Here is a 16,319-nt window from a genome sequence, read left to right on the forward strand (position 1 = left end):
TTTCTCATAATATCTGACGAGTTTCTTCCAGGAAGTTAAGGGGTTAGGCCCTTGTAAAATCTCGGGATAAGAGTTTGATGGAGAAGAATTCCTCCCCTACCTCCGACGGAACTTGCTCATAAAAGAACCTCATGCAGTTTACCTAATTTACTTTCACCTCTGCGTAACTTTACTCGCCATTTTGTTCCCTTTTCAGAAGCAGCTTTTCTTTTTACTACTTTGCCTTGGACTCGTGTCAGTTATGTTTCTTTATCAAAATCCTGATTGGGGCCTGGGATCCATCAAGCTTCTTAACCATCAAAGACATTATTTGGTTAGAGTCCAAGTAGGTGAGTTCATTGTTTCATCTATACACGTCTAGATACTTTGAACTCCCGGAGGTCATTTTAACATTTAACACTCTTGTATGGGCCATTCCTCCCTTTTATTGGACAGTAAGTCTTTTACATTGGAGGTAGGATTAGTCAACCTATGAAGGCAAGGTAACCCTTGTACAAGGGTCATTTTCCACCATGACAATGGTCACGACTTTTAGTGAGCGCCTTTAAATGCTCCTTTTATCTGTAGTCATCATGTCCTTTCTCACGCAAACGGCAAACTTCCTGATCATGGGCAGCCTCTGCTATGTATTGCTTTGGCAGTTGGCCGTTAGGTTTGCATCGCAAAGAGTAATATATGAGGTACATGTTACGTTGACGTCGGATACATCAACAATCGGATGGTCATCCGCCCCTGCGAGTATTTGCCTTTGGTTCATGTAGTAAACCTTTGCATCGTAAATCTCAGTTTATCGGCCCTTTCGCCAAAACTTTTGAGAAAATCGTCAGTAAACATAAAACATCTCTTAAGCTTATGTTCTTGGCTTAACCTCACTTCATCTCACTTAATCTTTACTTCACTGTTTTTTTTTACCATTTGACTTTTTAGATAAAGCCAGAAACCCTGAGCAACTTACAATAAATGGAGTCCACGACATGACAGAAGCAGAGATAAACCAACAAAGAACTTTGGATTTAAAGCAAAGACTTCTTCTTCTATCAGACGAAGAGAGTCATTCCTCTCTCCAAGAAGAAATAATCTCAAAGCAGGATCAGCAGCGCAAAGATTCTTCTCAGTGTCAGTATGAAGGATTACATATTGCAACAAAGACAGCTGTAAATATGAGTTGTGTGCCCTATAAGAGAACTGACAAGGATTGCCATGAAGCCTTTAGTTACTTTGGGATGTTCAACGTTACGAATTCAGATACACATGACTGCGTAGTGCTTCCTAGCCGGCCAATCTGTACATTTCTCACGGAGTCGAGGTTTGGCCCTACAGAGAGAGTTTCTGTGACATGTTGGAGAGACGTGTGCGACAAGTCATCACCAGTCTTTCTCGGCTGTGCGGATCCCAGGTTTGGAATCGTACACAACGAGAACGATTGGCGCAAATTTCACAGCGTGGGAGAATTGGAGCAAGAGTTACCTGAGATTGTATCTCGAACTTCAATAAATGGTTTTAACTTTTGTTTACTGAAGTGCAAGGAGAGGAGTAAAAGTGTCAAACAAGCTCTAATATTCCCGCCAATTTTAAAACGTGCGACGACGAAAACAGATCATGCAAAGAGAAAGATAAACATTAATATTGTACTTGAGGATTCAGTTTCTCGGTCACACTTTTACAGATCCATGCCTCGCTCGGTCCAGTCTCTTCGTGATATTGCAAAAGATTCTAGTTTCCAGGCCAGTGTGCTGGATTTTGAGCTCGTTCAAAGCTTTGCTTCCTACACTCTTGTGAACACCCAGTTTTTGATGGCAGGCAAATCACTAGAGTATAAATCAGAAAGAACAAACAATATAAACATACTCGCGGAGAAGTTTAAACGTTTTGGATACCAAATTTTAATGCAGGAAGACTTGTGTTGGTATGATGGGTGGGGAAGTTTTCTCTCCCCTTCTTACAAGAAAAACATCGAACCTTTCACAGAGGGATTCAAGCAAGTTTTTGAAAACTACAAACAGGAAACCAATCCTTATTTAGACAATGTGGGTCTCAGTTATCTTTCTTGTGAGATCCTAAAGGATCTTGGGGTTACGAATCCTTTCGGGCGTAAAAAAGGCGACAACACTCTTTGCTGGGATGGCAGATCACTGAGTGAATATCTTCTTTTTTACGTTCGAAGATTTCTGTCATTAATAGATCAAAATCCTGCGGCTGCTCCAGGATTAACTTATACTCATCTTAACACAGGACACGAACCCTCTGGAAAGCGCATTCGAAACGACGATCGATTTTTGTCAAGATTTCTGGAAGAAATGGCGAGAAGCGAAAACACTTTGACAATCATTCTCTCAGATCATGGAGGTAAGACAACAGATTATGCTATCCAAACACTGCAAGGAAGTTTAGAGGTTTATAGCCCAATGCTTTTTATGATCATTCCACATAAAGTAGCACAACGCATGGGCAAAGATAGACTGAACGCTCTTATTGAAAACCAAAAACGCTTAGTCACCGTGTCAGATTTATACTACACGATTACTTCCGTCGCAGAGCTGACAGAAAGTGGTGCCGCGGTCAGTCAGGCCAGTGGCTTACTGAGACCAGTGTCTGTTACTCGCACATGCGCAGATATACAAGGTCTTCATTCGGAGGTAATGTGTCGTTGCGAAGGTTGGACAAAGTTCCTGAGTACAAATTCAGTGGATGTTTTATGGCTAGCAGAGTTTGCCGTTGGACATATTAATAATTTAGTGCAGAAACAATATTTAGCCGGTAAATCAGAAAGCAAACACTTAAGTGGATACGGAAATTGCGCCAGATTTGTTGGAAAAGCTATTGAGCGGCCAAGGCAGGAGATAGCCGGCAAATATTACATTACAACAATGATTTTAGTTGTTGAGCCAGCCTATGGTATTAAATCAAAAGAACGCTTCGAAGTTCAGCTTCGGCACTCAAGCATTCGAGAACACAGAATCACCTTCATTAAATACACACGACTAAGCTTTTATAGCAAATATGAAAATTGCGCAGACAGGGGCGTGGACGTGAAACTTTGCGCCTGCGCGACTCCGCGCCGAGGGTCGCATCAATTATCAGTGAAGAAACTGATCCGCTCTCGCCATTTTGTAGATTACGGACTGAAGAGTAGCACGCGATCACTGGACTCTAAATGTTTGTTGGTGACTATACGGAGCCTAAAGAAATATGTCGTGTCTAAAAGGCAGACTCGCTTGATGAGTATTGAAGTTGCAAATGTGTGCAGGGACATTTCGATGAAAGTTAAGTTGGGGGGCATTCACAGGAAAACAAAATTTTCCCAAACATTACCGTTGTCTTTAGTCGTTAATCCAAGGACAATACATTATGTGCTGTCAGTACTCCATGAGTGGAAGTATGGCTTGTTTAGACCAGCTTTCATGCACGTGCCCATCAACCATACCGCGGGTGGTGATCTTTCAAGAAAAAAGCGTGACATACTAGAGTTTACGTGACATAGGCGAGATGTTGCCTCGGCTGTTAGTGGAGAGACCGCCCTCTTGTAAAACCACCTCTCGTCCGCTCATTAGCTCACGGTCAGAAAAAAAAACTCCTGGACAGATGGTTCCTATACGGCGTTTTCCCAGGCCTTCTCGGTCAATGCATTTCGGTGACGTATTTGAGAAAAACTTGCTCTGACCACGTGACCCGAAACGCATCGGCCGGGCGCAATAATAAGGCCCAGGAACTTGGCAAGGTAAATTTGAAGATTCCAAACGTCATAGGACGAAATAGAATGATAATAGGTCATAATTCTGCTTTAGGGGTACGTCACTATTATGCAAGGTAAAACTTTACTAGTGAAACGCCTGTTTGTTTAAACATTTGATATCTTGTCACTTATTGCTATTACAGGTTTTAAAGGACTTTTCCGCCTTTTATCTTAAAGATACTGTCCCGACATGCATTTAATTTTAAGAGTAACATGTTAATTACGAATGCTTCTGATCTTTTTATAGCCTGTGGTGAATATCCTGGCGTGACCATTCAAATAAAACCATTTTTCTTCATTACCTTTTGAATCTTTACGGTACAATTTGCTTTTTGTAACTATACAAAATAAAATGTGGAATTTATGTTTCAGTTACACTTTTTTCCAGTGTTCTCCACCCTGCTTTTTTTGCAGGGTATATTTCTCCATTCATATCCAAATGAATAGCAATCATGACTGTGATAATCAGGCCAAGGATGTCAAGGTCCAAATTGTTCAGAAGGTGGATATTCCTACCGCTCTATCAAGTTGTTAACTCGATTGGTTTCCCTAGTACTTATTTATCCGGTGGAAGCGCTATTCAAAGTTTGACCCTTCTTGTCTCCATAGCCAATCGACTTAATTTGTAAAGACCACGTGACCAAAAGAAACGACGGGCTCTGGGGACGAGAAAGAAGTTTGACCATCACATGTTCCAAACCTCACTTGCGTTTGGTTCGGCACATGTGAAATTCGCCAGGCGTAACTTTGCGCCACATTAGGCCAGGAGCTTAAGCCACAACAACGGCGACGCCGGGCTACAATAACGTCACTTAATAAGTGAAGTCGCGCTGCTTCGAACTTGATTGCGCATTTTCCATCTCGTCAATTCGTTAAGTGTTGACAATTTTTTCTATAGTTGAGGACTAGAAGACAGTATTAAAGTTCAGAGGAAAAAAAAGAAAGTCGTTGTCTTGTGTTCACGCCCTCCACAAAAGGTGAAATTAGGTGACTGAAACGAAATGTACAGAAAAGCGTGAGGCTGCACGTGCAAAGTTGTTGTTTTGCCAAAATAAACCTTTTGCTTTTTGGCCCTTCTCCTTGACGTCGCGGACGTCGCTGTCGAAAAATTCAGACAAAGTAGGTAATTACAAAATGCCCGTTAAACTGAGAGAAACTTAAAAATAACCACCTAAAACATTAAAGTAAGGTTGAAATAACACAGCAGAAACAACAAATTCCACGGATGGGCAAAAGTCAAGAAGATTGAAATGGATTGAAATTAGGGTTTTTGAAAACTGTTCAGCCTAACAGTTTTTCAAAGTTGATTCCTGCTGCTTGCAACTTCATAAAAAATGTTCAGGAGACATATTTGTTTGTTTCTGATCTCTGATATTTGTCATTTACATGTAATTTCTGTGCTTACTTTAAGTTCCATAGTGATTGAGGGCGAGTAATTGGCAAAATGAAACAAACTGAACTGGACTGCCATGACACAGCCCCCTATCCCCCCCTTATCGCGATTATTTTTACACACTTACTTTGTCATATGTAGGCGAACTCTCCCGGAGTTAAATTCCTAGGGACCATATCCAAGTTTAGAGAGAAAATAAAATTTCCTTATTGCTTGTTTAAGTACTCCATAAAACGTGAAATTAAGAATTTTCATGTTGTACTCGTGCAAAAACGGGCAAAGAAATGTACGAAAAAGCGTTATGCATTGTTGTTGTTTCGATCATAATTATATAAAACCTATTGTTTTTTTAACGTTCTCGTTGCCGTCCGTGTCGTTGGATCTTAAAGTCCCTAGTGATGCAGCAGGCGCCGCGCTTATGAATAGTCTGTTATTGTCTTAAATGACAGAGGTGCCTAGCCTGCGTAGCAAGCGTCGAAAGGGTAGGGAATTGGGAGGAAGACAAAAAAGGAAGAGGGAGTGTGATTTTCCCTTTCCCGCTTTTCTCTCTCACCCCCTCCCCCCCCCTCCCCTTTTTGCATCTGCCACACAGGCTAGAGGTGCCAATTAATTGGGGGGTGGTTCCCCTCTGAGTAAATACGAAACTTCTAGGATTAAGAAATAAAAAAGATATAAACAACAAATCAAATTAACTTAAGCAATAATAAGATATACTCAAAAAAGATCACTGTTGCTTAAAAGTTTTGAAAGAAAATTTTTCTGAGCCCTCTCTTAAAAACCTTCAGTACTATCTTCATGTACCACTTGGTTCTTAAAGGTACACTTATTGTATAATTCGTACCGAAACCGAAAAAAATTAACAATTTTCAAATACTATACAAACTAACTTACGGTTAAGTAGTTGGGGATGGGGAACTTCAATTGGGGTTAGTCTCACTTTCAAAATTGGTCCTTGTTCTCCTCTTTTTTATGAATACGAGATCAGTTGAAAATAGCGCATTTGAAATAATCGCTGAAATTTTTCGCGGTGTAAGGGACTGGTCAAAAAGTATAGGCGGGGGGGGGGGGTGGGCGGGAGCAGAGAGGGGGTGGGTCATGAGGTTTTGAGCCTAGTGCAAGGGGTGGGTCGTGCAATTTTCAGCTACCCTTAGGGGGTGGGTCACCCTATTTTATTACATAAATAGGCACTAACTACTAACAAGACAGTTGACTACACTTGTTATATAAAACACAGCCAGCTGGAATTATTGCTAAAATACTCAGAAACCTCAGTGTTGTGCGAAAAAATACAAAGGGTGAAAGGCCGCACAACTATACGGGCGTGGAACCCTCTGTTAACCTTTTTTTTGGCTCTAACGACCATGTCCTTTAATGATTTTCCTTTTTTGTAAGGAAATGATTGGTGGTTCTTTAAAAATTTTTTGAGGTTATAGTTGGTTTTGTATAAGATTCCATTTTTTCATTCAAGCTTCCTTTATAGTAGACACTGAGGGCTGATATTGTGTCACGAATGGCAATTTTTCTTTTTCCTCCTGTTGTTTTGTTTTAGAAGTTTAGACTCCCTTTGGTGAATTTTATTTCTGATAGTAGGTTTTCTATCAAAGATTGTGGGTAGCCTCCTTCCATCAAGCGTTTTTTTTTAAATTTGAATTATTTTTCTCAAAGGTTGTTTCTGAGGAGTTTTTTCATAGGATTCTCAAGGCTTCTCCTTTGACAAATCCTTTTTTAACATGATTTGGATATATGTCGTATCCACGTAGAAGAGTATCACGAACCAGTTTTTGCACTTTCATCACGTTTATTCTGCCACTTGTAATCTCCTTATTACACTTTATTAAACGTTGACTACTCCGAGCGAGAGGGAGCGTCAAAAAACCTGGTCCATTTCTGCCTGTCTTAATGTCTAATACCGCTTATATAACCTAAAATATCCTCAAGGGACTAATAAACACTAGGTAATTTACGCGGTAACGCCGGCTGTGGGCGGAATGCAAAACACTCCCCCCCAGTGCGGAAAGCGAATTACTTAAGTAATTGGTTGAGCAACTTGTTTTTTTTGCACTACATAAGTTAGTTTTAACTAAGTTGTATAACTAAGGCATGCTGTTTAATTCTTCTTTTGTCGCGATTAAACATAGTTTGTGAATTGGTCGATCATAGACTGACGTTGCTGTTTTAATCTTTGCTTTTCTAACAAGACCATCTTCACCGGGATAAGTTTCGAGTACAAGTCCCATCTTCCACGTTCTCCTTGGGGTTGGTTCAATTTCTAACACCAAATCTCCTTTTCGTAGATTTTCTCGCTTTCTGAACCACTTGTTTCTTGGCAGCAGATTGGGAGCAAAATATTTCATCCAGCAATTCCAAAACTCTTGCACTCGTTTCTCCGTACTTCTCATGAGGTGTCTTGGATTTACTTTCGATTCTACTTCTGGCATTGGAGGTGGAAAATGATTTCCGATCAAAAGATCATTTGGCGTGATAGGCGGGCTTTCCCAAATTTCGTTTGAGCTTGGGTAGAGAGGACGCTGATTTATTAAGCATGTAACTTCTGCTAAATACGTTCTCCACTGCTCTTCTGTGAGGGCTTGGTTTTTGGATGTAGCATCCAACGCTTGTCGTACTGATTTGATGAGACTCTCCACAATTCCGTTCTGGTGACTGGCGCGAGGGACATTCCAAATCCACTGAAAGGTAGACGAAAATTCTTCTGAGACAACGCTCTGGATTCTAGGAATATCCCAGTCGTTCAAAAGTTCCTTCAGGTAGTGTTGAGCTCCAATGAAATTTGTTCCGCAGTCGGACCAGCAGTTGTTAGGATTTCCTCTCAAGGAAACAAATCGTCGAAACGCCATAAGAAACGTGTCGGTACTTCTATCTGTTACTAGTTCAAGATGGACTGCTCTGGTTGTCATGCAAGTGAATATAATTACATGTGCTTCTTTCAGCGTTTTTCGTCCAAGTCGTACCTGCAGAGGTCCAAACATGTCGATGGCTGTGTTACTGAAGGCTGAAAACCCTGCCGCTACGCGTAGTTTTGGAATCTGGCCCATTAACTGCTCCAATGGCTTCTTTCGCAGTTTCTTGCAAGTGACACATTTTCCTGTTAGACGTTTTGCCATGTGACGTACTCCCACAATCCAGAATCGCTTTCTTGATTCGTAAATGAGGCTCTTGTAACCACAGTGCGCTCGTTTTCCGTGTAGGTGAACGAGTAACAGTTCGACTAATCGATGGTTCTTCGGGAGGATAATAGGATTGCGCATTTCATCAGGAAGCGTCCTTATGTTTTCCAATCTTCCGTGCGCGCGTAGTAATCCATGCTCGTCCTTTGACGGAATAAGCTTCTTATCTAGCTTGTCGACGTCAATCGTCTGTTGGCACCATTTGAACAACCGAAGTTCTGACTCCGTCAGTTCTTTTGGCGAAATTGGATCTCTATTCTTCGTTTTCATTCTTGTATTGTTGACGAATCTTAGTACGTAAGCTAACGTTTTCCTGGCCTTTGAGAATGTTGAACACGTTTCCATCAAATGTTCAAAGAGAGGATTGTCTCTTAATTCTTTCTGGGCAGTTGAAAATTCTGATTTGTCGCAGGACGTTGGTCTGGCTTCAATGGGAGGTTTCATTTCAGCTGACAACTCTTCACTGATCTTCAGCGTATTTTCTTCAAATTTGGGCCACTCTTCTTGCGGTTTTCTAAGGAACTGCGGTCCTTGTGACCATTTTTCCAGCTGTTCCGGGAGAATTCCTTTCGTCAAGGCGTCAGCTGGATTATGTTCAGATCTGATGTAGCTGAACTCTTGAGGGTCAATTGTCTCTTGGATTACAGCAACTCGTACTGAGACAAACGGTTTGAATTTTCTCGGACTTGTTTTAAGCCATGACAGTACAACTTGGGAGTCGATCCAGAACACTTTCTTGCAGCTGCTAATCTCCGCGAATTCTAAGGCTTCTCTACATGTTCGGTATAACCTTGAGAGCGCGAGACAACCCATTAACTCCAAGCGTGGTATTGACTTCTTCTTTAGGGGGGAGACAAAGGCTTTCACCATGAGCTGAACGCAGGTGTAGCTGCCGTCATCAAGTTTCCAACGAAGAAACATGGCTGAACCATAAGCCTTCTCTCCCGCGTCACAGAATCCGTGTATTTCTGGCATTCCAACTGCATTATCTGGCTTTAACTTTCTTTTGAATTCGTACTTGAGAAGTTGGTTGAGTACTTGGACATTTCCTTTCCATTTTGTTTGAATCTGGTCTGGTAGGACTTCATCCCAGGAATAGCCTGAACTCCACAATTCTTGTAGATCAATTCTCATCTCGATGGTTGTTGGAGTCACGAGGCCTGTGGGATCCCAAAGCTGGGCCAGGTAGGCGAGGCAATTTCTCTTTGTAACAGGCTTCTCCTCTGCAACAATCTCTGTTTTCTTAAAGGTAATGGTGTCTCGAACCTTATTCCATTTGTGCCCAAGAAAATCTACATGCTCTTCGTCTGTCTGATCAACTTTCTTGTTGTTTGAATGCCACTGTTTGATTTGAAACTGACCTTTGCTGAGAATGGCGTCGATTTCACTCGTGATCTGCTTGCTTTTATCTTTGTTTTCTCGGGAGCCACCAATGTCATCAACGTAGACATGGGTTCGGAGTTCCTTCGCAGCTTCCGGGTACTGGTCTTGAGAAGCTTTGGCTAAGGTAATGATTGCTCCTGCGGCTATATCTGGGGCTGGTTTGTCTCCAAAATTAAGTCTTTTCCACTGATAGACTTTTGGCTTCAAAATTTCGTTTGTCCTCCATAGGAATCTGTGGAAGACTTGGTCGTCAGGATGGATTAGCACTTGATTGAACATTTTCCTAACATCTCCGGTATAAGCCACTTTGTCGAAGCGCCAAGCCATAAGCACGTTGGGCAAACTGTTTATGTAGTTTGGTCCCTTTTCGAGATGCTCGTTAAGCGACTTTCCTCTTGGACCCTTCGCTGAGGCATCGAACACTAGTCGAACTTGCGTTGTTCGGTCAGGTGTGAACACGGCTTGTAAAGGCAAATACCATTCAGGTTGATCATGGTTTACGTTTTCAGGGGGAATTTCAACGACGAAATCTTGATCCAGCAACTTTTGAACTTCACTTTCAACGATTTCGAGACAATCTTTTTTCTTAAAGGACTTTTCAGAAGAAATCATTCTTTTATATGCAACATCGTAATTGCTCTCCTTTGGGGGTCCCTCGCCATTCCAAGGCATTCGCACCTGGATTCTCCCCTCAACAATCTGAGTCGATTCTGCAATTGATTTGATAAACTTGTTCTCCTTAAGATCATTATCTCTGCACGTACAAAGTTCGGTTGGTCTTACTCCCAACATGTCTTGTGTAAGGAGTTTTTTCATGTCTTCTAACACATCGACAGTTCCTACATCAATTGAATTGATAGCCGAGGGACGTTCACCCTGCTTTGAAGCAAATGTTCCCATGACGTACCACCCGAAGCAATTTCTCTTTGCAATTGGTTCTCCGGATTTCCCTGCGATAACGTGCATATCATTAAAGGCGTCGGCAAAGTCTGTTCCAATTAACAAATCAACTGTTCCGCCCGATAGATGTAATTGCTCTGAAACTGATTTCAAGTGGGGATAGCTTTCCAATGTCGTTCTCGAGACTGTTCTAGCTGGGCTGCATGGCTTGTTTATTGCATAAGCTCGCATAGATTTCTGAATACTTGGTTCAGTGTTTGAAACAACAGTAATATCGAGAAACTCTGATGCTTCCGACTTCTTTTGGCCTCCTGCTAAGTTCATCGTTAAATGCGTTTTGGGTCCGCGTATGCCAAGTTTCCTCACAACGTTCTTTGAAATAAAACTCGTGTTTGAGCCGCTATCTAGCATAGCTAGGGCTTCGGTAAAATTTCCATTTTGGCCTCTAATCTTTACTTTTTGAACTGGACAAATAGCGGGAACGCTTGTCTCGCCCTGAACATTGTGATTACTAGCTTCTTGACTTTCGTTTGCGGATGGAAGCGTTTCTGTGCTTTGGTCTGAATTTGCAAGAGGTACACGCTCATTGTGCAAGGAACGATGGTGGCGTCGCGTACACTTATCGCAAGTGGTACCGTCGGGCTTCTTACAAGAGTTTGTATGATGGGCTCGTAGGCATTTTCGACAGCGATTGTTTTGTTTTACAATTTCCCATTTCTCATCAACTGTTGACTTTTGGTACATAGGACACGCGGAAAGTAAATGTTTTGTTTTGCAACCAAGTGGGCATTTTCCATCCTGGTCTAGTCCACTGTCGTTAGCGTTATTGTCAGAACGGTGTTCTCTTGGATTATTGCGATAGTTAGTGTCTCTTTTGATGCGCGATCGTAAACTTGCTTCTTTGTTTAGCCAATCAATCAAATTTAAAACATTTTCTTCTTTTCCCATGCGTAGCATTTCGCGGCCAAATTCAATGTTATCGCTGGCATCCAATTTAGACAGAAGCTGAGACATGACAAAGGGTGCTTCCGATGTGCTTGTTACTGCGCAACCGTTTTGTTCCATGTTGTTCACGAAGCTTAATATTCTAGCAGCGTAACGCGAGAGCGAGTTCGAGTCATTCTTTATTGGTTTGAGATTGGTAATTTCGTTTAGCAGTGTGTCCATTAATTTCCTTTGGTCTCCAAATTCAGTATCAAGAATTTTCCACGCCTGCTCGATTTTCTTGCTTGGCCGCACTTGATCAGACCAAAAAAAGTTTTTTGGTAACGCTTTTCTTAGTCTTTGCAACTGTTCGTCTTCGTCCTGTCTGTACTTATACATCCAATAGTTAAATTCGCTCTTCCAAGTTGCGTAAGATTTTCTATTTCCGTCCCATGTTGGCACTGATAATTTCTCAAGTCCGTGACTAGCGGTCTTTTGCGAACCTAAAACGTCTGCCATTTTGGTTACTGCTGTGGTCATAGCTTCGAGCGCATCGCGCTTAAGCGGCGGTTCCTGGAAATTGCACGCTTTTTGATAAGTGGCAAAAGTTTCGCTGTATTTTAGAAAATCGCTTCTGACTTTATCTCCGACCTGCTGATTAGCCTTAAGTTGTTCTTCTGTAGATCCCGTCTCAATTAGCCTATCCGTAATTGCTTCTTGCTGTTTTTTAACACTTCTGTACTTAACTTCCATTTCTTTGTAAACATTTTCAAGCGTACTTAATACGGGCTGAACTTTGTAAAGCACTTGAAATTCTTCTAAAAGTTCGTACAATGCGACTATTGTACTATCTCTTTTCGCAATTAGTATTGATACGTCCACCTTAGGAGGCATTCTTGACTTAATAATTGTTTGTAACTAATCGCTAATTGCAAATGCGTATATTGCTGAATACTTGTAATTACTTGTGATAGATATGTAGATTTCTATTGTTATATTACGTAACTATTTCTATTGTTGTATTACGCAATTCAAACTTAACACAATTAAGCGGGAAATTAAGTGTTTTTTTTCCTTTTGCGTTTTCTCTACTATTCAATAAAGTATTAATCTTAATTGTTCATCAGTTCTAAACTTCCAATATTGGAACAAAGTCAATTCATCCTCATGTAATCAATGCATCCAAATGTCTTCATGAAACTCTCTTCTGAATTGCAAGTAAGGTGTCATCTATGCAAGGTCCAGTTGCGTAACTTCTGAACTTGAATTCAAATGACTCTCCGTACGTTTTGCGGTAATAAAGGAACTGTTTTACCTTTTTCCTTCTGAATATGCTGCTTTTGTAGATTCCCGTCTGCTCCTGATTTTCTGAGGTCTTGAGCTTTCACTGCCACTTGTCTAGCTTCTGCTTGCGACTTTTCCTCGGCGGTTCGTCAGCTGCTAACTTCAAATCGGCGAGCTTGAGGCTTTGAACAGAACTTGTGACTTCTCTTCTTCGAACTTGTTCAGGTTTTTTGACTGATTTGGATATATGTCGTATCCACGTAGAAGAGTATCACGAACCAGTTTTTGCACTTTCATCACGTTTATTCTGCCACTTGTAATCTCCTTATTACACTTTATTCATGAGGAGACACAAAGGGCTTGCACTGTAAGTATCCAGGAAGGCTCCATACAATTCCTTATAATTTTGTTATAAGGAATTGTATGGAGCCTTCCAGGAGACTTTTCTTCATTAGCTTAGGCGCGGCGGATTTTGTCACGTATGATCAGCGCGAGGTGTTTTTCCCGACACCCTTCTGTCAGGAAAATGTCATCATATGAAAGCAAACCAGACACGATCGCGTCGGCAGGCCGAAGCCAGCAAAAATAAAAAGTTTTTCTTCTTCCAGTTTTGTTTCGATGTGGTCAAAATAAATCAGGTTTATCGGTTGTAGGTAATAAAATATTGTCTTATTCAGTTCTCAAGGACCTTTAGAAAACGAGATAATTGACTAGAGAAAGAAGCGTGAAAACGCTTTTCTGGAAGAAAATATATTTTAATTCTCGCAGCAATTTTGGGAAATCGCGAAGCGCAATATATTCAGTTTCTTCCAAAGCCGTCATGATTAAGCACTGTAATGCCATCACAACTAAAAATGAATTTAGTTTGTATCGCAAAAGCCGCGAAAATAGAGATGAAACAAAAAATGGATCGGAAAAATTAATAAAATCACCAAAAAACCGTCTCGCGGGAGCTTTGTCAAACAAACCTTTGGTTTATTTAACCTAACCTGGAAAAGGAGACGTCTGCACGCAGAATTCATTTCATACTACAACTGTACATGTAGTTGTGATTTCGGGAACGGACCTCGGGAGCCTCATTGCCGTAATATCTTCTACATTGCAGAAACTACAGCAGAATCGCCCTGCTCGCGTGCTAACTTTCCGTCCCAATTATGACTATACAGTACCAGTGAATTGTTTCGAAATTTAAAGGGGCGAAATTTATTTCCATCAGCGCGTAGTTAGCTAGTTAAGCAATAATAATTCACAGCACTGTAAATAACACGGTTCTAGAATATCTGACGGCCTCGCGTTTTGTTCGTCGCTGCATGCGATTTAATCGCTTATAACCTAACAGAAAATGCATGAATACAAACAAGCTCGCTGTTCCACAACACGGCACTGAATTTTAAAAGAGAAGCCTTTCTTATAACGGAAGAGTGTTGTAGAACAGCTTGTCTCTGAAGGTGCGGCAATAATTTTTTGAAAGGAAAATTAAAAAACCTTAATTTAGATATATGTATCTTTACACAAGGCCTAAATGTGAAGCAGGCTTTTTATTGTTATATCGTTATTATTTTAGTTTTTATCTGGTTATATTTCTATACTTGAATGTAAATATACCTAAGAGAAATACCGTGTATTACCTTACCTTACCTCTGTGATGTGTGTAAATTTGTCTTTTGCTATGATTTTAGACAATACGACTTCTCCTGACTATCAATTGTGCGTCAAAACAATGTATCAAGCGCGCGATAAAGAAATTGTCTAAGTGCCACGGTGTAGCACTTTATGACAAAGTTTTAACTGGAAAACTTGTTGCCATCTGATGTACACCTGTATAGTTTATGTTTGTAAGCTCTACCTAAAATAATCACTGGGTTACACTGCACCCATGGGTGTGCCACCTAAAGTGCAGCCTATGTTTGTTAGCTCTACCTAAAGAATCACTGGGTTACACTGCACCCATGGGTGTGCCACCTAAAGTGCAGCCTATGTTTATTAGCTCTACCTAAAGAATCACTGGGTTACACTGCACCCATGGGTGTGCCACCTAAAGTGCAGCCTATGTTTGTTATCTCTGCCTAAAGAATCACTGGGTTACACTGCACCCATGGGTGTGCCACCTAAAGTGCAGCCTATGTTTGTTAGCTCTGCCTAAAGAATCACTGGGTCACACCGCACCCATGGGTGTGCCACCTAAAGTGCAGCCTATGTTTGTTAGCTCTACCTAAAGAATCACTGGGTTACACTGCGCTCTGTGACGGACGTTTGCCTCGCGCTCTCTTCAGAGACAAAAAAGCTATAGTCTGTTTGGCCAAAAATCAAGCTTTGTTCCCCCTAAAAATTTGACACCATATTGGGCCCCGAAAGACGTTAAAAGTTCCTCCACAATAGAAGAGTGTTTTGCTAGAGGTTATAGAAACATTTGGCTTACATGAGTTTCAATATAAAGGTGCAAAAACTTATCAGCATAATTATAGCACACAAACATTGTCATCAAACTCCTGGCATGTAGCCTGAATAAGCCAAGCAAATATAAATAAGGCATATAACCAGAAATATTCGTCAAATGGTCTCGTTAAGTAAATTATACTTCACTTTGCGAAAGAAATTTATCTCTTGTATCCGTGTTACGCATCGAAAAAGCGAGGAGTCATCGCATGACATTAGGTAACAGAGGTAATACCCACGGTTTTCACGAATTCCAATTCCACGATTTTTCGCCGAGTAACAAATTTTAAACTTCAATTCTTACCTTACGGTTGTCGGTTCATTTACCTTATATTCGCCAACACTAGTAAACATGGACAAAACGATGAAATCCGGCACTCTTCTTTCAGAAGTAGCAAGCCGCATGAAGTAAAATCCACCGATATGCGCTGCATTCTCACCACAAATATAAACATTTGTCGTGGAGAAAATACGACGAGGAGGAAAAAATGCCAGATCTTCGCCTCGGCAATGTATTCTAGCTACCAAGCCGGCGTATCTCCAGAAGGTGGACTCGAAGTGGGACAAATCTTGTGATTTTTTCAGGAGCGCTTTGCGCGCAAACTAATTTATTCTGGCGCGAAATGAAGATTAAGAAAATGTATCTGAAATCTAATACACGACAAGAAAATTTTCGCACTTTCGAGGAGCGCGACATATTAAATGGGATTAAGTCGGATTAGCTGCCAGCGGAGAAAACATCCCTGCGTGGGATTGTACTTCCAGTAAAAAGCCTCTGTGTCCTCTCATGAAACGTTGACTACTCCGAGCGAGAGGGAGCGTCAAAAAACCTGGTCCATTTCTGCCTGTCTTAATGTCTAATACCGCTTATATAACCTAAAATATCCTCAAGGGACTAATAAACACTAGGTAATTTACGCGGTAACGCCGGCTGTGGGCGGAATGCAAAACATAACATTTGGAGGGTGACACGAGGTGAAATGTGTGTGCAAGAAGGTTTCTGTTTGTTTAAAATGTGTCTTTGCATCAAGGATAGATTTAACCTTGAATCTTGTGCCTTTGTATACAACTGTGTCTAAAA

At 41.1% G+C, this 16,319-nt stretch overlaps 2 protein-coding genes across 2 annotated transcripts; one reads left to right on the top strand and one right to left on the bottom strand.

Annotated features, from left to right (window-relative positions):
• Positions 1-231: 231 nt before the first annotated feature.
• Positions 232-4,589, top strand: LOC140941232 (uncharacterized). The gene is made up of 2 exons (XM_073390211.1): positions 232-329; positions 928-4,589. Exons 1-2 carry the CDS (start codon positions 242-244, stop codon positions 3,474-3,476), a joined length of 2,637 nt encoding a protein of 878 aa, XP_073246312.1. The 5' UTR covers positions 232-241; the 3' UTR covers positions 3,477-4,589.
• A 2,630-nt stretch (positions 4,590-7,219) lies between these two features.
• LOC140941891 (uncharacterized) lies at positions 7,220-12,412 on the bottom strand. Its single transcript, XM_073390894.1, has one exon. It carries the CDS (start codon positions 12,410-12,412, stop codon positions 7,220-7,222), a length of 5,193 nt encoding a protein of 1,730 aa, XP_073246995.1.
• Positions 12,413-16,319: the final 3,907 nt, after the last annotated feature.

Source organism: Porites lutea, chromosome 6 (assembly GCF_958299795.1).
Source record: "Porites lutea chromosome 6, jaPorLute2.1, whole genome shotgun sequence".
In the NCBI taxonomy this organism is placed as follows: Eukaryota; Metazoa; Cnidaria; class Anthozoa; order Scleractinia; family Poritidae; genus Porites; species Porites lutea.